At 39.2% G+C, this 27572-nt stretch overlaps 1 protein-coding gene and 1 pseudogene across 1 annotated transcript in view; both read right to left on the bottom strand.

Moving 5' to 3' along the window:
• IL31RA (interleukin 31 receptor A) overlaps positions 1 to 26100 on the bottom strand; it is a 54299-nt gene extending 28199 nt beyond the window's left edge. Inside the window, exons 1-5 of the mRNA XM_021702121.1 lie at positions 26062 to 26100; positions 23211 to 23301; positions 7854 to 7971; positions 4033 to 4214; positions 1543 to 1694 (exon numbers count right to left, since the gene is read on the bottom strand). Of these exons, the coding sequence (XP_021557796.1) occupies positions 1543 to 1694; positions 4033 to 4214; positions 7854 to 7971; positions 23211 to 23301; positions 26062 to 26100 (582 nt within the window). The remainder of the gene's footprint in view (positions 1 to 1542; positions 1695 to 4032; positions 4215 to 7853; positions 7972 to 23210; positions 23302 to 26061) is intronic.
• LOC110591171 lies at positions 8864 to 13331 on the bottom strand (annotated as a pseudogene).
• Positions 26101 to 27572: the final 1472 nt, after the last annotated feature.

The following is a 27572-nucleotide window of genomic DNA, read 5'->3' as shown; positions in this document are numbered from 1 at the left end:
GCAGGGCTTGATCCTGGCATCATGACCTGAGCTGAAGGTGGACGCTTAACGAATGAGGCACCCAGGCACCCCTGAATCAAATTCTTAAAACAGTCTTGAGATCCTTTGGCAGAGTGCTCATATGGTTCCATTTGGTGGAAACTCCTTAGAATAGGCAACAGGAAGATGGTCTGGAGATTGCTAAAATATGGTCAAATGAATGACAGCTTGGAGTTAGAAAACCTGGGCTCAGGTTTGCAACTTACAAACCTTGCAATCTTGGACAGGTGATTTAAGCTGTCTACATCACAGTTTCCTAATGTGTAAAAATAAGAATAGTGATGCCTCATTGACAAGATATATGCAAGAATTAAATAATCTGGAGTATAAGAAGGCACTTTGCAACCCACACAGCATCAAACAAACCTAAGTCTTGCTATATGGCCATAGTGGGTATTTTTTTACAGTCTAATGCAGGGAGAGATGACTTTAAATGACCGTGCTGAGTGTTAAGTGCAGTGACAGAGGAGGAGCACCTAGCTCAGGTTCTCAGAAGGAAATATGTCAGAACTGAGTTCTGAGACATGAACAGATTCAACAAGGTTTGAGGAAGGAGAAGTGCAAAAGCAGAGACACAGAATAGTGAAACGACATAACATAAGGGAAACTAGCAATTTAGAAACACTAGAGAAGCAAGGGCAGGATGAAAGATGAGGTCAGAGGGATTGATAGCGGCCAGGTCTTGGAGGGTTAAGGATTTGGACCTTTCTCCATGGAAACGTTGGGTTGGTATATTTGGGTTTAGAACTGATTGTGTTTGAAAGCTGAAAGGAGAAAGATACTATATAATGGAACACAACAATGAAAATGTATAAACTCCAGCATTATACAACATGGATGAACCTTAAAAGTACAATATTGAAAGAAGCCAAATATTTACAAAATACAAAATGTATGGATTCCTATCATATCATGTCTCAAACTATGTTGTTCAGGGATGCAGCTTTAAATGGCAAACCCATAATAAAAAGTGAAGAAGTATTTACCATGAAAAATCAAGATAAAAGCTCTAAGGAGGTATGGGGATTGTCTTCAGGAAAGGACAGGCAGGGGACCTCGGCATGCTATTTTGGACCTCCCTGGTTTTAACATAAGTGCTGACTTAATAATAATTCATTAAATGTAATATTTATGTTTTGTTCACTTTTCTAAATATAAGTCATATATCACAATTTCATAAAAGGTTGGAAAAATAAAAAAGGAAATGGCCAAGCCAGAGAATCTCTGGCCACCAACACATCTAGATACAAACCAGAGTGGAATGCAAAAGTAAATTTCTCACTTTTTAATATGTCCCTGTGTTCAGAATGCAAGACGCCTAGAGTGAAACACTTATCCATTCTAAAAGGCCCAAATGGGAAACTGGGAAGAGAAGTACTCACTGTTATCTTTTATTTTTTAAGGTAGAAAATGGGGAAAAAAAAGATTCCAGGTCAAAAAAAGATTATCAATAATTCTCTTCTTTGGGCCCTGTAATAGAAACATTGTAATGGCATAACTTACCCAGTGGGCACTATTTACTGTTCTGAATCGAAGAGTGTATTTTAAAGTAGATGAAAAAGGAGCCAACACAGGCCTTATCCATGTTATTTGAAGCATTCGTTTGATGCCCAAAACTGATTTCACACTGAAAATCTCAGGTGGTTCAATTTTCACTGAAAATAAAAATCATAAATTTCTCACATTTGCAAAAAGATCAGAAGGTGCTAATAACATCCATCTAAAACTGAAAAAAAAAAGAAAATTAGAAAGGAAATGATAATGCATATTTTGTAACTCGCCATATGCAGATGGCATTAAGAAGGCAGGGCAAAAGGAATGGTGCCACCCCCACTTCTCCCACCCACCCCCAACCAAAAAAAGGAATGGCCAGTGAGGAGAAGATACATTTCTATGATTTTTCTGCAAATACACCTTTTACTGATTGGTTCAGATCTTATGCCAAGAAGAAAGGAGGTCAAAAGAAAAGACTACACAGCTAGAAAATGGGCTGTTTCTCTTATCTCCACTCCCCTCAACCTCTCTTTCCTCGACCCCCAAAAGTGTCCAGTAGAAAGCACCTCTCATTTCCCTTGAACACTACAAACATTATCACTCAAAATCTCTCTCTTTCTTTTTTTTTTTTTAAAGATTTTATTTATTTATTTGAGACAGAGAGAATGAGAGAGAGAGAGCACATGAGAGGGGGAAGGGTCAGAGGGAGAAGCAGGCTCCCTGCCGAGCAGGGAGCCCGATGTGGGACTCAATCCAGGGACTCCAGGATCATGACCTGATCCGAAGGCAGTCGCTTAACCAACTGAGCCACCCAGGCGCCCAAAATCTCTCTCTTTCAAAAACGTAATATTTTTCTGGTTTTAAAAGTAGCATATGGTCATTCCAAAAAAATTTTTAAATATAGAAAAATACAAAGAAAAGTTTAAATCATCCATAATGCCATTAACCAGAGCCATTATAACATTCTGGTGTATTTCCAGGCTTTTATCCTATGTAAGTATTTGTGTATTTTTTAAACAAAATTGATATTATGCTAAATAAAACCTTTGTCTTCTTAAATAACACTATTCATTCAACATATACCCTCTTGCATTAGAAATTCTAGAAACAATGAATTTAATAAGGTTGCAGGATATAAAATTAATATACAGAAATCTGTTGCACTTCTATACACTAGTAATGAAGTAGGAGAAAGAGAAATTAAGAAAAGAATCCCACTTACAATTGCATCAAAAAGAATAAAATGCCTAGGAATAAATTTAAACAAAGAAGTGAAAGACCTGTACTCTGAAAACTATAAGACACGGATGAAAGAAATTGACGATAATGCTAACAACTGAAAAGACATACCATGCTAACAGATTGAAAGAACTAAAATTTTTTAAATGCCCATACTACCCAAAGCAATATACAGATTCAATGCAATCCCTATCAAAATAACAGCAACATTTTTCACAGAACTGGAAAAAAAATACTAAAATATGTATGGAATCACAAAAAACCCCAAGTAACCAAAGCAATCTTGAAAAACAAGAATAAAACTGAAAGTATCACAATCCAAGGTTTTGAGCTATACTACAAAGCTATAGTAATTAAAACAGTATGGCATGGGCGTAAAAACAGACACATACATCAGTGGAACAGGATCGAGAGTCCAGAAAGAAACATAAACTTATATCATCAATTAGTATACGACAAAGGAGGCAAGAATATACAATGGGGAAAAGACAATCTCTTCGATAAATGGTTGGGAAAACTGGACAGCTACATGCAAAAGAATGAAACTGGACCACTGTCTCACAGCATGTACAAAAATAAACTCAAAATGGATTAAAGACTTAAATGTGAGACCTGAGACCATAAAACTCCTAAAGAAAACACAGGCAGCAATCTCCTGGACATCAGCCTTAGCAACATTTTTTTAGATATGTCTCCTCAGGCAAGGGAAATAAAAGCAAAAATAAACTATTGGGACTTCATCAAAATAAAAAGCTTTTGCAGAGTGAGGAAAATCATCAACAAAATGAAAAAGGCAATTTACTGGATGGGAAAAGACATTTGCAAATGATATATCTAATTAGGGGCTAATATCCAAAATACATAAAGAACTCATACAACTCAACACCAAAAAACCCCCACAATTTGAATTAAAAAATGGGTAGAAGACCTGAATAGACATTTTCCAAAGACAAACAGAGGGCCAAGAGATACATGTAAAGATGCTCAACATCACTACTAATCAGAGAAATGCAAATTAAAACCACAAAGAGATATCACCTCATAGCAGTGAGAATGGCTAGTATCAAAAAAACAAGAAATAACAAGTATTGGTGAAGATGTGGAGAAAACGGAAGCCTCATACATATCCACAACCCTTGGTGTACCTACTATATCCTTGAGCCTTGAGTTTACTTTTGTGTTTGAATCTCTTCTGAGAAAAAGAGGGGAGGGGCTTACCTTTTAATAATAGAGTATATAAGAATAAAAAATGATACTTACTTATGGCATCTAAGTTCCAATGTGTTATATCAGATTTAATTATACCATCTGGATTTTGAGCTTCCACTTGAATGGTGTAATTATCTGGGTTTGTTATTGTTGGAGGAAGAAAGGAGCAAGAAGCATGATTTCCCCTTGTAGAATTATCAGTTGGGCAAATATCACTTTTATGTCCATAAGAGCTTTGAAGGAAAAAGCAATTCAACATGAGTTTAATACAGCAGTTTTGAAATAAAGCCATACTTAATATATTAAGCATGTATTTATTAGTTTCACTCTGGGTTTCTCTTGAGGTATATATCGTCCCGAAGATGATGCCCATCTCCAAATTCCCTCCTCATCTCTTCCAAGGAGAGATCAAAGTTACCCGCTTCTTGCCTGAGATGCTATGAGCCATGAAGACTTCCTTGGAACTCTGTAAGTCCATCAAAATCTATGCTTGTAACACATTTCCACTTGGTAAGAAATACTGACTAGGATCCTGAAAACTCCAGATTCTAGCCTTGAGAAGTTATTCTTAAAAGAAAAATAAAATCAATGAGGATTTGTTATATAAAGTATGGTAGATACATAAATAGAATTAAAAATACAGTTTTTAATACATCTAGAGTTATTGATATGGAAAGATGCCCATACTCTTATTGGTGGTAAAAGAAAAAAAAGGATGTGTATTTTGTACAGACTAATCACATTTATATAAACATATATTTATATAACTATTCTCAGAGATGTCTGGAAAAGTATTCATCAAAATGTTAAAGTTGTTACCTTTGGTGGTGGAATTGTGAATGATTTTTTTACATTCTTTATATTCTTCAGATTGAATTTTTTACTACTACCATATATTGTTTTCAGAAAGCTCATTAAATTTTTTTCCTAGACATATAGATAACTTAAATCCTATCAAGTTATAACTTAATGAAGACAAGTACAAAGATTGGTAGGAATCAGATGTGTGGTTATAGCCATAGTTCCCATGGCTGTGGGGATGAGGTAGGAGATGAAATAGGCAGAGAACACAAAAGGCCCCATTTTGCAAGATGTCAATGTCAGCTGGGGCTGGGGGCAAAGGAGCAGAACTTAAATGTATAGAATCATAGAATTTTGAAAGTAGAAAATTTAAAGGCTTTCTATGGTTGTTGTACAATATAAAAACAGCCTCCAGAGCAATGTTGGGTCATGGTTACAAGCATGAGCTCTGGAAGCTGACCAGGTTTGAATCCTGTGCCTTGGACAAGTTTCCTAACCTCTCCATGCCTGAGTTTTCTCATCTCTAAAATGAGAATGGTAATGTACCTATAACATAGCACTGTTATGAGGATGAAATGAACTAATATACATAATATCAGCCACTTAGAAATGTTACTATCATTGTTATTAGTACTATTACGATAGCTGAATATTTTTGCCTTTATTCATGTTGTAACCTTTAAGAAATAAACTTTCTTCCCTTTTCTGCACCTCTAGGGCTCCTTCTCATCTCAGTTCAAAAGTCACTACTTCCTTAAAGGTATCCCAATTCCTCTTATTGTTCCCCAAGGAAAAATCCCTTCTTATCATTTCTGAGCATCAGTAGGTTTTTTTGTTCATACCACTGACCCACCATCATCTGTCCTCAGGGTTGACCATCCACAAGAAATTCTCCCATTCTACCTGGAAGAGATATTCTCAGTGATAAACTGACAAAAGTACAAACCAGCCTGGGAGTCCTGGAGAGCCCAGCAAGCCTGAGGCCATCGACATGGGTTGTATACAGGCCTAAGAACAGCTAGGCGTGGGACACCTGCGTGGCTCAGTCAGTTAAGCATCTGACTTTGGCTCAGGTCATGATCTCAGGATCCTGGGATAGAGCCCCACGTTGGGCTCCCCGCTGAGCAGGGAGTCTGCTTGACCCTTCTCCCCACCAGAGCCTCTCCCCTCTCCTCCTCTCCCGGTCCCCCTCCCCACGCCTATGCTCTGTCTCTCTTTCAAATAAATAAATAAATAAAATCTTAAAAAAAAAAAAAAAGAACACCCAGGCGTTTCCTACTCCTACATGACCAGTGGGTGAGAATAATGATAATACACGGGGAGTGATGCAAGGGGGGAAATGATTCCTTAAAAGAGAAAAATAGGAGTACACTTACTGCTTTCCAGATTTTCGTTCTACTCGTACTTTCTATTAAACATTGGGCCTTGAACTGATGAGTCTGGGAGAAGATAAGACACTTGGACCATGGGTTATTGGGCCTTTATCACTCTGATTTTCAGAAGCAGGGCTCAGCAAACTAGGCCTGCAGACCAAATACAGCCCATCTCCTCATATGGTGCATAACAACCATTGTTAAATGGTTGGGGAAAATACATAAAAAGAAAAATACTTTGTGGCATGTGAAAATTATATGAAATTCAAATTTCAGTGTTCACAGATAAAGTTTTATTGGACAATAGTCCGGTCCATTGGTTTACATATTGTTTAGGCAGCTTTCCTGGTACAGCAGCAGTGGTGTTAAATAGTCTCACAGAGACCCAATCTCCTCTAGGCCTAAAATATTTACTATCTGTCCCTTTATAGAAAAAGTTTCCTGGGACGCCTGGGGGGCTCAATCGTTAAGCGTCTGCCTTCGGCTCAGGTCATGATCCCAGGGTCCTGGGATCGAGCCCCGCATCCAAGCCTCGCATCTAGCCCCGCATCCGAGCCCCGCATCCGAGCCCCGCATCCGAGCCCCGCATCCGAGCCCCGCATCCGAGCCCCGCATCCGAGGCCCGCATCGAGGCCCGCATCAGGCTCCCTGCTCTGCGGGAAGTCTGCTGCTCCCTCTCCCTCTGCTGCTCCCCCTGCTTGTGCTCTCTCTCTCTCTCTCTCTCTGACAAATAAATAAATAAAAATCTTTAAAAAAAAAAAAAAGTTTCCTGACCTCTGTTTTAAATCATCTCTCTGATGTATCACTGATACATGAGTAATGCAAGGAATAGTGTTCGCTTTTATCTTTTTCTTCTACTGTAAAACATGAAGTAGACTTCCCTGATAACACTAGTTACCAATTTTCTAAGGAGTGGGGAAAAAAAGAATATGTATGAGATCTTGTATTTAAAAACAAAACAAATACTTGGAATTACAGACTCTCTTTCTGAAATGGAAAAGATTTAAAGATCATCTTTCAATATTTCCTAATGTGGACTTCCTTATTCTTAGGGGAACATGAAGGACATAAAGGGTTTCATGAGCTATTTTCAAAATTTCAAAAAAATTCCCTGCACAAACTCACTAAAACATCTAGCTTTTGGCTAGAATTATAATAAAAACTTTTAAATTTTTATTCTTATTAGAATAAAAAGGGATGCTTGAGGTAGTGAAAAATTTGGGAATCACTGTCCCGGTGGAATACTGTTTGACAGAGGTCACACAGCAAATTAGTGGCAGACTGAGAAAAATTTGCTCCTTAGTTCTGGGTTTATAACCCCACTTACTATAATTGGGTCCATGAAGAAGGAATAGTTTTATGACACATTCTGGAAAGAGGGCGAAAATAGCTGAATATAGTAAATAAACAGATTTTTCCACTGTGCTTATAACTGGTGACTATTCTCAGCCAATTCAGTGCCTCTCAGAGAAGGTCATCATGAATCTACACCCCACCCCACCCCCCGTAGCTGCAGATCCTGTCATACACTTACAGCAGCCAAGGTGTCACCCCAGACACTGGGCGCAAATAGGGGTCACCCAGAAGCTGTAATGAAGAAAACGTTTCACTTCATAAATGATTTGAATCCTGAATGAACCAGGAGCCTCTGCCTCCTTCCCTTACTCCCACTGATAGCACACAAACTCCCATACTTACTACGTTCTCTTCACTCTGTACCATGTATAACTGGCTTCTTTCTCTGGACTCCAGGTGCAGGTAAAATTTTCCTCATAGTAAAAGACACAGGAAATGTTCTCAGGCTTAGCTGGGAGAACTATATAAATAGATAAATACATACATACATACATACACAAATAAATATATAAATAAATGCATACATACGTACACACACACACAGCGAGAGACACAATCATTTCATGAAAATAAGCAGATCAAAAGCTGGTCTTTCTTGGTTAGTTTATACATATTATAAATTCTCCCATTCAGGACCAAGGAAAGAATCTAACTCCCGCTCTTCAATTATTCCCCTTGAAAAACTAGATTTTTGCCTTTCAAAAAAATTATATTCTCACTCAAAAGCAACATTTGAGAAGCAAAAATCATTAAAATACCAGGCAAATATGAAGTGTTAGTGAAATACTAAGTAAAGCATCAAATGATGGAATCGGTCTGGGTAACTGGGCAATGGATGATATGTGGAAAAGAGAAAAACACAAAATGTTCAACTATGCCACACTTCAACCTTATGTATCAATAATTTTTCCCCAGAAGATTACAATAGGGAAAATTTCTGAAATATATTCATCTGTATTTCATAGCTTATAAATCTTGCTCTTTGTAGTTTCTCACCCAGTAACACCTATCCCTTCATAGGGAAAATAGATACAATCTAGAATATGGATCTAGACCCTGCAAGGGTCCAGAGATACAATCTATTGGTACATGAACTTAAAAAGGAAAAATTTTTCACATACCTATTGTTAAAATTTACAGTTTCCTTCCATCATAAATGTGGTCAACAACCTACAGTTGTATCATTACTTGTTACTTTGTCACCATTAAATGTCAGAGTATTTTCATATTTCAGTTGTTGCAGGTACCTTGATGTATCGATTAAGAAGCACATATAGTACTGTCACAAATTTGTTTCCTTAATACTTTCTTTTTCTCTTTTTATTTTTATTTGCATTTATTCTGTGCAGAATTTACTCCCAGGCCGTAAGTTTTTGTTTCTTCAGTTTCTTCTGGGATATCTTTTTCTTCTGTGCAACCTCTTCTCCTGGTTTAGGAACAATCTGCTCTTGTTAAGTAAGGATCATCTCTATGTGGCAGGGAGAGCTCATATATGGGTTAGTCCAACCATGAGCCCTGTACGTTGTGGTGACTTGGGAGCTTTGTTCACCTGGATGTGCTCAGTGACCAGAGAACCGACATCTAAACCCTTAAGTTCAGCATTACTCTCTGCATTTTTAAGCATGTGCAGTAACAATTCAGCACTCTTCTTGGGCCACCGACCCTGTGTCCAGCCCCACTGTTTGGCCTGGGCACACCTACCAACTCCACCATTGTAGCAACGGAATGGCACACACTGCTTCTGCAAAGTGACATCTTTCAGATACTTGGGGGCTTTTCGGATCTGCAGACCCTTGATGGCCTGGGTAGTTTCACGTATGTTCTTAAAGTGAACATGAAGATTTGAACCTCTTGATTTGCATGATTTCGTAGGGTTTTCTGGGTCAAGCGAATGGCAAGCTATTTTCAGAGGTCACCTCAGGCTGCTTAGGGGAAGAGGAAGAGCAGTGGCTCCTGGGAGAATTCCTGTTTCCTTAATACTTTGATAACATTCTTTCATTATATTTGAGTTCCTTTGTAATCCTCTGTATACTATTTATGCACTTACACATATTGAGAAGTGGTCCAGATGTTTCACCAGATGCCCAAGGGGTTAATCATACATGCTCATGCATGCACATACACACATACATAATTGAGAACAAAGGCAATTTCAAACTAAGGGCAATGTTCAATTCTGAGACTCAAACTAACTTCTTTTTGAGTCTTTGGCAAAATCAGTCTTAAGAAGCAGGCTTTTTTTTTTTTTTAGATTTTATTTATTTATTTATTTATTTATTTACTTATTTATTTAACAGAGAGAGAGAGACAGCAAGAGAGGGAACACGAGCAGGGGGAATGGGAAAGGGAGAAGCAGGCTTCCCGTTGAGCAGGGAGCCCAATGCAGGGCTTGATCTCAGGACCCTGGGATCATGACCTGAGCCGAGGCATCATGACCTGAGCCGAAGGCAGATGCTTCACGACTGAGCCACCCAGGCACCCCAGAAGCAGGCATTTTTGAGAGAGGAAGACAATTTAGGTTAACTTTACATATCAAAGCAAAGCTCTAATCCATCCAGGAAGGAAGCCCCTACCAGACAAGAAATAGGAAAAAGCCCATCACTTCTAGCAAGTAAAATACTGATGGGGGTGGGTAGGGAGACAATGAAAGTAAGAGTAAGGAGCTCAGATGTCAGTGTTCTTGATAGAGCAGTAGAAACACGCAGATGGATCTGTGAAACTAGATCATCTGGGCTGGTGACTTACTTCACCAGGCACAGCCTGGGGCAGGTCACAAGCCTTTAGTCTAAAAGAAGGCTCAAGTTACACTCAGTTTCAACTCCAACATAAGGCAGAAGTCCTAACACTGCAATGGCACAGCTCTTCAGAGAAGCCCCACACAGGCAAGTGTAGCATTCTGGGATCCAGAAGTCCCTGGTATCTCAGGGTGGGGAGTGGGTATAGACGTGTGAGGTTGGTCCAAGCCTGGGATTCAGATGAAGAGACTGCTATGCACAGGGGACTTCAGAACCACAGGAAAACAAATGGGACATGAACTTCAGGAATAGGTGCCCATATGATGCCCCAAAGTCTAGGCAAAGCCAGCTGTCCTGCCAAGGAGGCATGAGACCAAAGCAGGCAGTCCAGAGAAGACCAGAAGGCAACACAAAGACTTTCTTACATAGATTCACAATCCCTTGCCAGAGGTTCTTCATTCAGTCATATAAACCCTGCTCATGTACCCAGACACCATCTTAAAAAGGAGCAGGAGAAAGGCAGGAACTCTGGAAGGTGGGCATTTACTCCAGAGGGACTGAATCAGCTAAAAAACACTATAAACCATAGAAAATGAGCTAATGTTAACAAATAAGAGTGCTACCCACTCTCCTCTTCTTCAACCCTGCCTGGCTTTCCAGGGGAGAAGGAACTTTTGGAATTGATTGGCTTGATCATAGATATAAGGATGTTATATTTTCTCTGCACACCTAACTAATACTGTATTTATTTCACCTCTGTCAGAGGTATTACCTTCTAACGAAAAAGCAATAGTAAACGGTTCCAGAATCGAGGACATTCACTGTTTTGTTTAGGTTTAGGTTTTTAAAATTTGTATATATATTCATATATTTGTTCTATGAAATGAGCGTTATCCACAGGGGAAAAGTAGCCCCTGGAAATGATAAATAAGAATGAGGGAGATTCTAGAGGGGAGGGGGGTGGGAGGATGGGTTAGCCTGGTAATGGGTATTGAGGAGGGCACATTCTGCATGGAGCACTGGGTGTTATGCACAAACAATGAATCATGAAACACTACATCTAAAACTAATGATGTAATGTATGGGGATTAACATAAGAATAAAAAAAAACCCTCTTAACTATAGAGAACAAACTGAGGGTTGAGGAAGGGAGGTGGGGGGGGATGGGCTAGATGGGGGATGGGTACTAAGGGGGGCACTTGTTATGATGAGCACTGAGTGTTATATGTAAGTGATGAATCCCTAAATTCTATACCTGAAACCAATTTTACCATACATGTTAACTAACTAGAATTTAAATAAAAACTTGAAATTAAAAAAAAAAAAAGAATGAGGGAGAGCTAGGTGCCTACATGTTGTGTCAACACTTCCAGCTCTTTCTTGAGAAGTTGCCTTCCTCTGAATGCTGCACCCTATCCTTTTTTTTAAGAGTTTATTTTTATTTCATTTGAGAGAAAGAGAGAACAAGCAGGGGGGAGGGAGAAGCAGGCTCCCTGCTGAGCAGGAGCCCAACATGGGGCTCGATCCCAAGACCCTGAGATCATGAGCCGAGCTGAAGGCAGACGCTTAACGACTGAGCCACCCAGGCCCCACTACTGCTGCACCCCATCCTTGACGCACCCATTAGTTAGCAGTGAAGTCAAAGATTTTCTATCTTGTGCTGTTGGGAAGATGGCAGAGTAGGACTCTCACCTCATTCCACAGATACAACCAGGTAACATTCACATCAGCTTGAATATTCCAGAAAAAGACCCAAAGACTGACAGAACAAACCCCACAAACAAAGTAGAGAAAAGGCCACATCGAAGAAGGCGGAGATGCGATTTGAGACCTAAAGGGACTGGGGCCATCCACAAACAGGAGGGAGCTGGGAGTACAGTGAAAGGCAAGAAACAGACAATCACACTGGGGACTCAAAATGGGGAAGACAAACCCCCATAACATTTGGCTTTGAAAACAAGAGGGGCCTGATTTTGTGAGTTCTTACAAACAGTAGGACTCCAAGCCTGGAATTCTTAAAATAAGGTATTCGGCTCTAGGAAAGCTCTGTGGGCATTAGGAAGCTGAGTCCTCACCCTTTAAGAGGCAGCATGACAAGCAGCCTAAGCAGATACAGTGAAGAACCAGCAGTTTGAAAACCACTGGGTGGCAGGGGTTCCTGTGTGGATCAGTCACTTGGGTGTCTGACTCCTGATATCAGCTCAGGTCATGATCCCAAGCCCTGTGTCCAGATCTGCACTCAGTGCAGAGTCTGCTTCAGATTCTCTCTCTCTCCTCTCCCTCAACCCCTCCCCACCCCTTGCATGCTCTCTAAATAAATAAATAAATAAAATCTTAAAAATAAAAAAAAAAAGGAAAGAAAAACACTGGTGGCAAATGGGAGAGGGAGTGATTTACTCATTACAGACTATGTCCTGGAGAGCTATGGATCTCAGAAAGACACCTCCAGGAACAAAGGAGTTTGTAGGCACAATTTCCCATCCCGGCCCACCAGCAGAAACACAAAGCCGCCTGTGGGAACCAGTACTTTGCCCACACTCCCCACCTAACTTGCTTGCACCAAGCCCCCCACCCCATGCTTCAATGTATCTGCCTTTTCCAGTCACACTTGCCTCGGTCCCAGCAATGTGGATCCCCTCCCGTAGAAGATCAACACAAACCTCACCAGCACTGCCTCTTCTGACCTGTGCCTTTTGCAGAGCCCTGGTCTTGGTGGTGGCGGGCTCTGCAGAAGCCTGAGGCCTTGTTAAAAGTGCAAGACCTTCCACGTGCCCTTTGCAGATCCACTTAGGCTGGCCAGTACCAATAGCAGCAGCTCCGGGTCTCAATTAGCGAACAGACCAGAGTGTACCTTGTTTAAATACAGGCCACAACTGTCAGGAACCAAACACTACCCACAACAGGCAAAGAGAGCCACTGCAGACAACTGAACTGAAGCAAAAAGAGACAAGAACACAAGACACATGCAACACCCAGAGGAGAAACTCCCTGAAGGACTAGGCCCTGGGGAGCAGGGGACAATGCACTGCAGGGTACTTCAGGACCTCTTCTTCCTAAAGCCATTACCTTCAAGAACAGGAGACATAGCTGACTTTACACAGAGAAATAGACAGACAGTTACAAAAAATGAGAAGTCAGAGAAATATATCCAAGTGAAAGAATAGGACCAAACCACAAAAAAGACCTAAGCAAAACAGACAAAGGTAATATACCTGACAGAGAATTTAAGGAATGATCATAAAGATACCCATTAGACTGGAGAAGAGAGTAGAGGACATCAGTAAGACACTTAATTAAGAGATAAAAAAGAATCAATCAGAGATAAAGACCACAATAAATGAAATTAAAAATACACTTGATGGAATAAGTAGCAGGCTAAACGAAACAGAGAAATAATGACCTGGAAGACAGAGTAATAGAAAGTAACCAAACTGGGCAAATGAGAGGAAAAAAATTATGAAACTTGAGAATAGTCTAGGGAACTCAGTGACTCCATCAAGTCTGAAAAAAATACTCGCATTTAGGGAGCCCAGAGGAAGAAAATAGAGAAAAGGGGGCAAAAAATGTATCTGAAGAAATAAGAACTGAAAACTTCCAAGAGGCACAGAGTGCCCTTTGTAGATCCAAGAGGTACAGAGACCCACATGGAACATTCTCCAGAATAGATCACATATTAGGCCACAAGACAAGTCTCAAAAAATTCAAAAAGATCGAAATCACAGATAGCATTCATTTTTTCTGACCACAACACTATGAACTAGAAGTCAACCACAGGAAAAAATCTGGAAAGACCACAAATTCACAGAGGTTAAATAACATGCTGCTCAACAATGAATGAGTCAAACAAGAAATCAAAAGAAGAAATAAAAAATTACGTGGAAACAAATAAAAATGAAAACAGAATGGTCCAAATCTTTGGGACACAGCAAAAGTGGTTCTAAGAGGGAAGTTTATAGCAATACAGGCATGCTTCAAGAAGCAAGAAAAGTCTCAAATAAACAACCTAATCTTACACCCAAAGGAGCTAGAAAAAGAACAACAAATAAAAACCCCAAACCAGCAAAAAGAAGGAAATCATAAAGATTAGAACAGAAATAAATGATATAGAAACTAAAAAACAGTAGAACACATCAATGACCAGGAGCTGGTTCTTCAAAAAGATCAGTAAAATTGATAAACCTCTAGCCAGACTCATTAAAAGAGAAAGAGAGAGAGAGAGAGAAAGGGCTCAACTAAACAAAATCACAAATAGAAGAAATAACAACCAACACCACAGAAAGATAAACAAATGCAAAAGAATGTTATGAAAAATTATATGACAACAAATTGGACAACTTAGAAGAAATGCATAATTTCCTAGAAACATAAAACTACTAAAACTGAAACAGGAAGAAATAGAAAATCTGAATAGATCCATTACTAGAAAGTAAATTGATTCAGTACTCAAAAAACTCCCAACAAACAAAAGTCCAGGACCAGATAGCTTCACAGGCGAATTCTACCAAACATATAAAGAAGAGTTAATATCTATTCTTCTCAAACTATTCCAAAAAAGAGAAGAGGAAGGAAAATTTCCAAATTCATTCTATGAAGCCAGCATTACCTTAATACCAAAACCAGATTAAGACTCCACCAAAAAAAACGACAGGCCAATATCTCTGATGAATATAGATGCAAAAATCCTCAACAAAATACCAGCAAAGTGAATCCAATGATACATTAAAAGAAGTTGTTCACCATGATCAACTGGTATTTATTCCACGGTTGCAAGGGTGGTTCAATATTCTCAAATCAATCTGTGTGATACATCACATCTATAAGAGAAATTATAAAAATGATATGATCATTTCGATAGATCAGAAAAACCATTTAACGAAGTATAACCCGTTCATAATAAAAACCCTCAACAAAGTAGGGACAGAGGGAACATACCTCAATATGACAAAGGCCTTATATGAAAAACCCAGAGCCAACATCATAGTCGTGGGGAAAAGTTGAGAACATTTCCCCTAAGGCCAGGAACAAGACAAGGATGTCCACTCTCACCACTTTTATTCAATATAGTACTGGAAGTCCTAGCCACAGCAAGCAGACAACAAAAAGAAATAAAAGGCATCCAAATTAGTAAGGAAGAAGTAAAACTTTCACTATTTGCAGATGACATGACACTATATACAGAAAATGCTAAAGACTCCACCAAAAAACTACTAGAACTGAAATTTGAATTCATTTAAGTCTCAGGATACAAAATCAACATACAGAACTCTGTTGCATTTCTATATATTAATAATGAAGTAGCAGAAAGAAAAATTAAGAAAGCAATCCCATTTACAATTGCACCAAAAAAAAAATAAAGTACCTAGGAATAAACTTAACTAAAGAGATGAAAGACCTATACTCTGAAAACTATAAGACATTGATGAAAGAAATTGAAGATGACACAAAGAAATGGAAAGACATTCCATGCTCATAGACAGGAAGAAAAAAAATTCTTAAAATGTCTATACTACCCAGAGCAATCTACACATTTAATGCAATCCCTATCAAAATACCAACAACATTTTTCACAGAATTAGAAAAAACAATCTTAAAATTTGTATGGAACCACAAGGACCCCAAAGAGTCAAAGCAATTTTGTTTGGAGAAAAAAAAAAAAAAGCAAAGCTGGAAGCATTACAATTTCAGACTTCTAATTATACTACAAAGCTGCAATAATCAAAACAGTATGGTACGAGCACAAATATAGACACATAGATCAGAACAGAATGGAAAACCTAGAAATAAACCCACAATTACATGGTCGATTATTCTTCAACAAAGCAGGAACAAATACCCAATGGGAAAAACGCTGTCTCTTCAACAAATGGTTTTGGGAAAACTGGACAGCAAGATGCAAAAGAATGAAACTAGACCACTTTCTTACACCACACACAAAAATAAATTCAAAATGGATGAAAGACCTACATGTGAGACCCGAAACCATAAAAATAGTAGAAGAGAGCACAGGTAGTAATTTCTCTAACATCGGCCGTAGCAACATTTTTCTAGATATAGCTCCTGAAGCAAGGGAAATAAAAGCAAAAACAAACTATTGGGACTTGATCAAAATAAAATGCTTCTGCACAGCAAAGGAACAAGCAACAAAACCAAAAGACAACCCACTGGATGGGAGAAGATATTTGCAAATGACATCTCTGATAAAGGGTTATTATCTAAAATATATAAAGAACTGACACAACTCAATGCCCAAAAAACAAATAATCCAATTTAAAAATGGGCAGAAGACATCCAGATGGCCAACCAACCCATGAAAAGATGCTCAGCTTCACTCATCATCACACCTGTCAGAAGGGCTAAAATCAAAAACAGTTTTGGTGAGGATATAGAGAAAAAGGAACCCTCTTGCACTGTTGGTGGAAATGCAAGCTGGGAATGCCACTGTGGAAAACAGTATGGAGTTTCCTCAGAAAGTTAAAAATAGAACTACCCTACAATCCAGTAATCACACTATTGGGTATTTACCAAAAAAAATATAAAACACTAATTCAAAAGTATACCTACACCCCTATGTTTATTGCAGCATTATTTACAATAGCCAAGATATGAAAGCAGCCCAAGTGTCCAATGATAGATGAGTGGATAAAGAAGAAGTGGTATATATATACAATGGAATATTATTCAACCATAAAAAAGAATGAAATCTTGCCATTTGCAACAACATGGATGGAACTAGAGAGTATAATGTTAAGCAAAGTAAGTCAGAGAAAGGCAAATACCATATGACTTCATCATATGTGGAATTTAAGAAACAAAACAAATGAGCAAAGGGAAAAAAGAGAGACAGACAAACCAAGAAACAGACTCTTAGAAAATAAATTGATGGTTCTAGAGGGGAGGTGGATAGGGGATGGGTGAAATAGGTGATGGGGATTAAGAAGGGCACTTGTGATGAACACTGGGTGATGTATCAATGTATAGAATCACTATACTGTTCCCCTGAAACTAATATAACCCTGTATGTTAACTACATTGGAATTAAAATAAAACAATTTTTTTTAAAGATTTTATTTATTTATTTGAGAGAGAGAGCACATGAGAGGGGGGAGGGTCAGAGGGAGAAGCAGACCCCCTGCTGAGCAAGGAGCCCGATATGGGACTCGATCCCAGGACTCCAGGATCATGACCTGAGCCGAAGGCAGTCGCTCAACCAACTGAGCCACCCAGGCGCCCAAAATAAAACAATTTTTTAAAAGGATTTTTTATCTTTACTACTTGCATGCTGAAAATTATGACAAAGTAATCTCTAAGTCCAAATACTTAAAAAGACCAAGGAACTGGACCTGAACCAAATAATACTGCATGTTACATTGGGATTGAAAGCTAGACCAGTAATGCATTCCTCAAAACACAAACATATTCCACAGCAGGAACATACAAAACCCAACAAGGCGGTGAACCAAAGTCAGCCCATAATATCCCCAAAGGAATAATCTTCACACTTAGCAACTCACTCTGCCTTCATGACTCAGAGATGATAGCAGTGTGCTCACATGTGTGTGTGTGCATGTGTGTGTGTGTGTGTGTGTGTGTTTACACGTGGGTTAGTCTTTGGTCCTTTGGACAAGTTTTTTTTTTTAAATATTCATTAAATATTAGCTTGCCCCTTACTTCACTTCACACATTTCACTTATACCCATCATACTAACTCTTAGCAGGATTTCAAAGTTAAGCCTTTCCTGCAGAACAAGGAAACAAGAAGTTTTTTCTTGTATCCCCAGAATATTCTTTGGTCTTGTGCTATTCTCATTATGGCCTCCTACAGTCGTATTTTATTTTATTTCCTTTTCATTCTTACTTTGTCTCGCATTGGCTGAATCCAGAGCCCGCCACAAAAACCAATGTAGAAACAGATCCTTATGGATTCAAATGTACCCTGGTCAAAACTCAGTGTCTTGTCTTTCCCAGTCTTCCCTGAATACCTCCCTTTACTCTTTCAGAAGCTTTAATTTATATATATATATATATATATATATATATATATATATATATATATATAAAGCCATAAGTCAGAAAATGAGTCAAACATCTGGCACCCAGAACCAGAACAATCTGGTTCCCCAGGTATCAGGAAAAGAGAAAATAGTTTTTAAAATGATTTTCCAGGGGCGCCTGGGTGGCTCAGTCATTAAGTGTCTGCCTTCCACTCAGGTCATGATCCCAGGGTCCTGGGATCGAACCCTGCATGGAGCCCTGCATGGAGCCCACATGGAGCCCTGCAACAGGCTCCCTGCTTGGCAGGGGGCCTGCTTCTCCCTCTCCCATTAGCCCCCACCCTGCTTGTGTTCCCTCTCTCACTGTCTCTCTCTGTCAAGTAAATAAATAAAATCTTTTTAAAAAATGATTTTCCATTCCACATGAACTTATTAATGGAGCTACATTTGTCTTGTCCTTACTGCTTGGAATATGGCAAGAAAGCAATATTCTTTTTTTTTTTTTAATTTTATTTATTTATTCAGAGAGAGAGACTGAGAGAGCATGAGAGGGGGGAGGGTTAGAGGGGGAAGCAGACTTCCCGCCGAGCGGGGAGCCGGATGCGGGACTCGATCCGGGTTCTCCGGAATCATGACCTGAGCCGAAAGCAGTCGCCCAACCAACTGAGCCACCCAGGCACCCAAGAAAGCAATATTCTTATAGAGATATTGGTGTGTGAGAAGAAAAAATTCCTTTTTTTTTTTTTAAATTTTATTTATTTATTTGAGAGAGAGAATGAGAGAGAGCATGAGAGGGGGGAGGGTCAGAGGGAGAAGCAGACTTCCTGCTGAGCAGGGAGCCCGATGCGGGACTCGATCCCAGGACTCCAGGATCATGACCTGAGCCAAAGGCAGTCGCTTAACCAACTGAGCTACCCAGGCGCCCAAGAAGAAAAAATTCCTATTCCTTTTACCTTCCTAGGTTCTGCAGCTAGGGCCTTATAAAATAAAGTTAACAAAAAACAGATTAAAAAGAAAAAAAAACAGTTTATTAATGCATGCAGCACATATCATGCAGGAGAAACCTCAATAAAGAGTAATTCAAAGAGGTGGTTAGATCGTGGGCTCACATAGCATCTTAACAAAAACACAATAAATTTGTGCAGAAGAGACAGGACAAAGGAAAAGGAATTTAGGTTTCCAAGGGTAGCAAACTGCAGGAAGGTAAATACGTGTGGGAAACTAATGCAGTAGGCTTCATTTCTGCATCTGTTGAATCTCATCTGCCTCCACATTAAAATAATCCCCATGTCAAAGTAGTGTATTTTGGAATGGAATATTTTAATCCTTTAACCTAGTATTACAGAAGAGATCTGTAATAAATAAAATGTGCATTCAGAAGTATTTCCAGTGCTCATCAATATCTCCCCTTCTTGGATATACAGCAAGATTTTATTTTCTTGCACCCTTGAAATTAGGCATGGCCATGTGACTTGCTCTGGCCAAATGAGAGAATCATTTAAGTTCTGGTGCATGATTCTCCTTTCTCTCCTTCCTGTGTTCCTGCACACCCTGCAAATCCATGCTGAGATGATAGTGTCTTAGGATAGTAGAACCTTCATCACCCTGGGCTCCTGCTTACCTCCTGCTGTTTTAAACACTGAGATATGGGGCTTGTTTATTTTTACAGCATAAACAACTTTCCCTGACTAACGTAAAAAATAGGCAGTCTGCTCTGAAAATCCAGGATTCTAAAACTTGGGAGAAGAATTCACTTTATCAGTAGTTTTCTCTCTTCATGTGTCCTCCTGACATTCGAATTCTGCATATGTATCTCAGGTCATTTGAGATTAGTTTTATCACAATTAGGGGGTTGAGAGGAACTGGAATAAGAAGGAACCAGATGAATAAACAATACTAGGCTTCACTTTGACTTACTTGCTTTACTTATATTTCTGCCTGTTGTCTGGTGTGACCCTGCACGTATGAACTGCTTTTATTTTACATAATGGAACCACCACGATTCTCAAAGCCTATACAGCTCTCATCCTCCCTTTCCACTTGTTGGAAAACAGGGCGCTGATTTTAAGTCTTATCCATTATCTCTAGTTAGAATATCAGCTCTTCGGGGCGCCTGGGTGGCTCAGTCGGCTAAGCGGCTGCCTTCGGCTCAGGTCATGATCCCAGGATCCTGGGATCGAGCCCCGTGTTGGGCTCCCTGCTCCGCGGGAAGCCTGCTTCTCCCTCTCCCTCTGCCTGCCACTCTGCCTACTTGTGCTGTCTCTCTATCTCTCTGTGAAAGAAAGAAAGAAAGAAAGAAAGAAAGAAAGAAAGAAAGAAAGAAAGAAAGAAAGAAAGAAAGAAAGAAAGAAAGAAAGAAAGAAAGAAAGAAAGAAAGAAAGAAAGAAAGGAAGGAAGGAAGGAAGGAAGGAAGGAAGAAAGAAAGAAAGAAAATCAGCTCTTCATCTGAAGACTGTTACACGTGATAGAGCACAAAAGGCACTTCATCTCTGTTATACTTTTTATAAAAACCCAGGAGTACTGACAAGTACTCAAGAGTGTTAAGGTCATGAGAAACAAGGAAAGACTAAGAAACTATCACAGACCACAAGAGACAAGGGAGATATGACAATGCAATGCAATATGGTACCATGAATTCAATCTTGGAACAGAGAACATTAATGAAAAAAACTAGTGAAATCCAAATAAAGTCTGTATTTAGTCTACAATAATGTGTCGATATCACTTTCTTAGTTTGGGCAAATGTATTATAAGATATTAACAATGGGGGAAACTGGATGAGGGGTATACAAGAACTCTCTGTACTGTCTTAACAAATGTTCTATAAATCTAAAACAATTCAAAAACAGAATTTTTATTTTTATTTATTTTTTTAAAGATTTTATTTACTTATTTGTCAGAGAGAGAGAGTGAGAGCGAGCAGCAGGCAGAGGGAGATGCAGGCTCCCCGCTGAGCAGGGAGCCCAATGCAGGACTCAATCCCAGGACCCTGGGATCATGGCCTGAACTGAAGGCAGACGCTTAACTGCCTGAGCCAACCAGGTGTCCTGCAGAATTTTTATTTTTATTTTTATTTTTATTTTTTTATTTTTTTATTTTTTAAAGATTTTATTTATTTGACAGAGAGAGACACAGCGAGAGAGGGAACACAAGTAGGGGGAGTGGGAGAGGGAGAAGCAGGCTCCCCGCCGAGCGGGGAGCCCGATGCGGGGCTCGATCCCAGGACTCCCGAGATCATGACCTGAGCCGAAGGCAGACGCTTAACGACTGAGCCACCCAGGCGCCCAGAATTTTTATTTTTTAAAAATAGACAACTGAAGGATAGACTTACCATTTGTGCATATCTATCCTTCCACCACATCTTCAAAAAAAAAGCCATAACTATATTCCTATGTTTCTAAAAATAACTATTTCTCCTACATCTAGAAATAAGGGGAAATATTCATTAACCTTCCTCTAAGAAAGATAAGGAGAATATTCTTGCTTATGAGAGAATTTTCCACATGCAAAAAGAACATTTTTCAAAATTCATTGTTCTTGATCTCCCTTCTTCCCTATGTGCTCATATCACCTAGAGCTGTTGCAAAATTAGTGTTTTGAAAAATGTCTCTAAAGAGAAGAAGGGCAGGGCTGATCGAGACCTAGGGAAGGATATTCTAAAAGGGAAGTCAGGTGGAAACTGGAGCCAGTTGTGTAGGACATGGTATAAGTAAAAGGTAATAAGAAGAGAAGAAGCCAGAGATAGAAGACAGAAAAGGTAAGTTGAGCAGAAGGGTGAGTTGATAGGAGCCATGATGCATATAACTTCAACTGTAAATTGCATAACTGGGACCAATTTTTGGTTTCTGAGCTGGCCAGGAGAGGCTAGATGAGACAGAGAGATATAGGCCTACCTGTCCATAGTGTCTATAAAACTCCTAAGCACCACAGGTATACCCTAGCGGGCTACAAGGCAGGCCATGCCAGGGGAGAGTTCTGGAAGACATTATCTGTGGGTTATGACTGCCTCTTGGTCACCCCCAATTACTACATGTTACGGTCTTAATTATATATGGCCAAATTAATATGCTGAAGCCCTAACCCCCATTTACTTCAGAAAGTAACTCTATTTGGAGACGGCTGGAGACGGGTTTTTAAGGAGGTAGTAGTTAACCCGAGGCCATTAGGGTAGGCCCTAATCTAATCCGACTCGGGTTCTTAGAAGAGAAGGAGATTAGGACACACAAAGGGATGACCATACAAAGAGGAATCAAGAGGAATGTCATTTATGCACCAAGGAGACAGGTGTCAGGAAAACAACTCTATGGACACTTTGATCTTGGACTTCCAGTCTCCAGAACTATGAGAAAATAAATTTCTGTTCTTTAAGCCATTCAGTGTGTAGTAATGAGAGGCCTAGCAAACTGGTACATGACGTGATGTCTTCTCTACATTCCGAGTAACCAATCCCCACTTTTCCTCTCTGGTCTTTATTTTTTTTAATATAAGATGCAATCAAAGTAATGGATAATAAATATCCTAATATGGATATTAGACCCAAAGTCTTAAGTTGGACCGTTGTAAAAATGCGTCATTTCATCATTTCCCTTTATATCCTTGGAAATTATTGAAAATACTGTGAAAGTCATGTATTTTTGTTTTTATATGTGTGTTTTACATGAAACAGCTGCTCCTAACATAAAAACTATTGAGATAAGAACTTACTACCACACTAAAACAGTGGATCTGGGCCTTTTGGGAGGTCATATCTCCTTCTGAAAATACGATAGGACATCTTGCCAAATTTGCACACACATATGTATACATCAACATGCACACACCCATCTACAGAAATTCAGGGAGTTCACAAACCCCCTGTTGCTCATCCACATATGCCCAAGCTCCAGGAGTCTCTTTGCACTCAGATTCATAGTTCTTGTCCAAAGAAGTTAGTAAGAATCACATAATCCATAAAAGGGCACCTGTAAACCTACCTGCCAGGCTGAATTTGCAGAGTAGAAGGAACATCCACAGTGCCCAGGCCCACATTGTCCCCAGGTTAATGCAGGCAGGCTGAGGAGAGAACTGAAAATGTCATCAGTCAAAAGTTAGTTTCCTATCTCTTTTAAACAACTCTATTTCCAGTGATAGATTCTGGGGGTTTTAAGGAAGAATCCTTTATTTTTTTTAAATTTTTTTCCTTATTTTATATTTTTGGCTATCATCACATAGATCCCTTTATAATTACTTCATCAGCCCCAGTCATCATTTAATTTGTCCATAATTCATTCCACTATGTAATATGAAAAGTACACCAGCCACCAAGAAATAAAGTACTGTGAGTCATATAGATCTGAGACCATCATCTGTTCTCTGCCTCAGGCCCTAGCACTGTGGCCAAATGGAATGACTCCTAATTTCCGCAAAGTGCCATGGTATTTCACATCCCTTATTCCTCTTACTCCTCTAAGTAAGTACCTACTGATACAAGATAGACATACAATATTTTTAATGGACTTAATTAGAACAAAAAGGCTACTGACTCTTTATCTCATCCCATAGAGAGATGGTGGGATAATCTAGAATTAAAGCAAATGAAAAAGCAATAACTCATTTCTGGGGGAAAAAAAAAAAGGACTCCAAATTTCATCTGACAGATCATTATAGGAAAAAAGAAACAGTTCTCAACAAAATAAATCATTTGAGAAAAAAATCACATGCATCATTTCTGGAGAAAACCACCAGGATAAAATGCTCTCACCAGGATAAAATTGAAACATCTTATTAATTGAAAATGCCTAGGGCAATAAAGCAGAATGAAAACTTGATTTAAATGAGTATAAAATAAAGGGAAATTTTTAAATTTTTTAATGAAGAATAAGTGTGTTCTTCAAAATTAATCATAACACCAATACTATTTGTCAGTGCCTAATTATTCAGAACATCGTCTTAATTTTCTCCATTTTTTAGCTGGAAGACATACCTTTACACTAGTTCTAAAAGCATTCTGGAAAGGCAGGGAGGTCTAACCATGAAAACTCTATAAAAGCTATGAAGCTCAAATTCTCAATAAATAAATAATTATGGATGTGAAAGCTAAAATTATTATTCTGACATGGGGTTTTATTTTTTAAAATCTTATCAATATTAACTGTTGAATAAAACATTTTAAAATTAATGGAAATTACTGCTTGCCTCCTTTAAAATGAGAATACTCATCTATTATTTGTGAATTTTGAAAAAAATCCTTTTCAAAAAAATCAACAGTATTAAATCATACTGAGAGACAAAATTAGAAAAATTGCAGTAGTTGGAGAGGGGCATTCTAGAAGATGACACTGCCTAAGTGTTCTAGCCCTGGCACCCCCTTGAATCAGCTGGTGACCTCAGGTATTCTCTTATTCATTTAGCAGTGTCCCAGCCATACATTAGGTGCTTGGAATAAAAGATGATCCTGTCCCCAACTTCACTGTAGTTCAATGGTTTTTAACAAGGAGAAGGGAGTCAGAGGATGGGAGGATGCAAAGTAAGCTACTGTTACTGATGGCTCTGTGTCATATCCCTCCAAATGGGTTTGAGAAGAAAAAAAGTTTGAGAACCATGGATCTACTTGCAGAGACAGAAGCGTGGATACTAATAGCAAATATCACATGGTAAGTGCTGTAATTATAATAGTGCAACAAGAGTACAAAGCATCTGAGACAAATGAGCCAAAGACTATGGAAAGCCAACAAGTGGTGCTAAATAATGATGCCCCTCATTCTACCACTTTCCTGCCCTCTAGTGCCTTTTCCCCTTCCCCTCACACACCAGAGGACCATCACAAAGTGATTGCTTGTGGGTAGTGAACATGAACAAATCTGAGGTGCCTCCGAGGAACTTAGCAATAAGTTCAAATGGGAGTTTAACTAGCAAAATCTGTGTACGAAGGCCATCCTAGTTATCTTTAGGAGTAAATCAGGGGGTAAATATGCAGTTGTAGAGCTTGGGTTCACTCTAAACTCCAGGCAAGGAAATCTGGGCATAATCTCAGACAGGTAGATCTGGAAAATCATTATCATCACTTAGTTGCAGGGAACTACTTGACTAATTGTATCTCAAATGGAAGGAGACTGTGAGAACACAAAGAACAAGTCTCCTCAGACTTTAAAATGTTGATGGTTAAAAAAAGAAGTTGGCCAAGTTTATCAGTACTATCTCCTGGAGGAAATGATGAAATTTCCTGGTACTGGAACAAGGCAACCCATCAGACCTAACCACAGTCTTGATGAAAGAAAACTCAAAACCAAAAATCTCCACCATTGCTGTGAAGCCTTCTTTGATGATTAATTTAGGGGAGGAAACCCTGAACAAGGGACGTGAGTCATTAGACAGACTACCCTTGGGGCACCTGGGTGGCTCAGTCTGAGCACAACCAACTCTTAGTTTTGGCTCTGGTAATGATCTCAGGGTTGTGAGAGGGAGCCCTAAGTCGGGCTCCATGCTCAGCAGGGAATCTCCTTGAGGATTCTCTCCCTCTGCCCCTTCCCCCACTCATGCTCACTCTCGTTCTCTCTCTCGCTCTCTCTTTCTAAAATAAATCTTTAAAGACAAGAATCCCCCCACTCCCTTTGAGCACAGTAAAGGTGTCACCTGTTCTCTGGACAGTAGTCATATTCTTAGTGCCTCTTCTAATGAGACAATTAGAATTCATGGTTTAAAATCTGGGAAAACCCTGAAGGAATTTTGCGACCATCCCTCCTTTGTTAATGAAGCAACTTTTACACAAGATGGACCTTATATTAGTGCATCCTCTGATGGCACTGTAAAGATCTGGAATATGAAGACAACAGAATGTTCAAATACCTTTAAATCCCTGGGCAGCACTGCAGGGACAGATATCATGGTCAACAGTGTGATCCTGGTTCCTAAAAACCCAGAGCACTTTGTGGTGTGTAACAGATGAAATAGAGTGGTCATCATGACCATGCAGGGTCAGACTGTCAGAAGCTTCAGCTCTGGTAAGAGAGGTGGTGGTGATTTTCTTTGCTGCGCCCTCCCTCCCCGTGGTGAATGGATCTACTGTGTAGGGGAGGACTTTGTGCTCTACCATATTAACACAGTCACTGGCAAACTGCAGAGAACTGGGACAGTTCACGAGAAAGATGTGATTGGTATTGCACATCAGCCTCATCAGAATTTGACTGCTACCTACAGTGAGGATGGACTCCTAAAGCTCTGGAGACCCTAATTCCACTTTTTTTTTTTTAAACTCGCTGAGAGCATGTACTTAAGTGAAGACATATTCATGTATTGCTTTTTTTTTTTAGGCTACCTTTTCTCAACAATTATCTGAATGTAGGCACAAGAATAATTTTGTGAAAATTCATGTTCAAAAAAAAAAAACCCATCAGTCTCTTGGAGTCTAAATGAGGTAACTCACCCTCTCTAAAGCTGAGCAATTCTGGGGTGTAGCAAGACTCTGGGTCCTAGGAAATTCACAAAGATTATGCCATGCTCGCAATGTCCACAATAGCCAAACTATGGAAAGAGCCAAGACATCCATCAACAGATGAATGGGTAAAGAATGGATATATATATATCTATATATATATATAGATATATATATATAAGTTCCCATTTGAACTTATTGCTATATATATCTATATATATATACCAGCTCGATCCCAGGACCCTGAGACCATGAAACCAAGAGTCGGATGCCCAACTGACTCAGCCACCCAGGCACCTCAGAAATGTTTTAAAACAAGATACGTTTTCCAAACTCATGTTTTATTTTAAACCCATGCCCTCACCTTCTTCAGGCAATGTTCCACTAAGTAAAAAAGTTTAGCAGAAGTAAGGAGAAAGAGAGGTAGTCTCTTAACTAGTAGATTATGTATGTATATATATGTATATATATATATACATATATATACACATATATATATATATATATATATATAATGTGGAATATTATGCAGCCATCAAAAAACCCCGAAATCTTGCCATTTGCAACAACATGGATGGAACTAGAGGGTATTATGCTAAGCGAAATAAGTCAATCAGAGAAAGACATGTATCATATGACCTCACTGATACGAGGAATTCTTAATCTCAGGAAACAAACTGAGGGTTGCTGGAGTGGCAGGGTTGGGAGGGATGGGGTGGCTGGGTGATAGACACTGGGGAGGGTATGTGCTATGGTGAGTGCTGTGAATTGTGTAAGACTGATGAATCACAGTCCTGTACCTCTGAAACAAATAATGCAATATATGTTAAGGAAAAAAAAAAAAGAAGAAGAAGAAGGTAGCGGGAGGGGAAGAATGAAGCGGGGGAAATCGGAGGGGTAGACGAACCATGAGAGACGATGGACT

Source organism: Neomonachus schauinslandi, chromosome 7 (genome assembly GCF_002201575.2).
Source record: "Neomonachus schauinslandi chromosome 7, ASM220157v2, whole genome shotgun sequence".
Classification (NCBI taxonomy): domain Eukaryota; kingdom Metazoa; phylum Chordata; class Mammalia; order Carnivora; family Phocidae; genus Neomonachus; species Neomonachus schauinslandi.
Note: the sequence above shows the minus strand (reverse complement) of the source record. Positions and strands in the feature narration are given on the sequence as shown.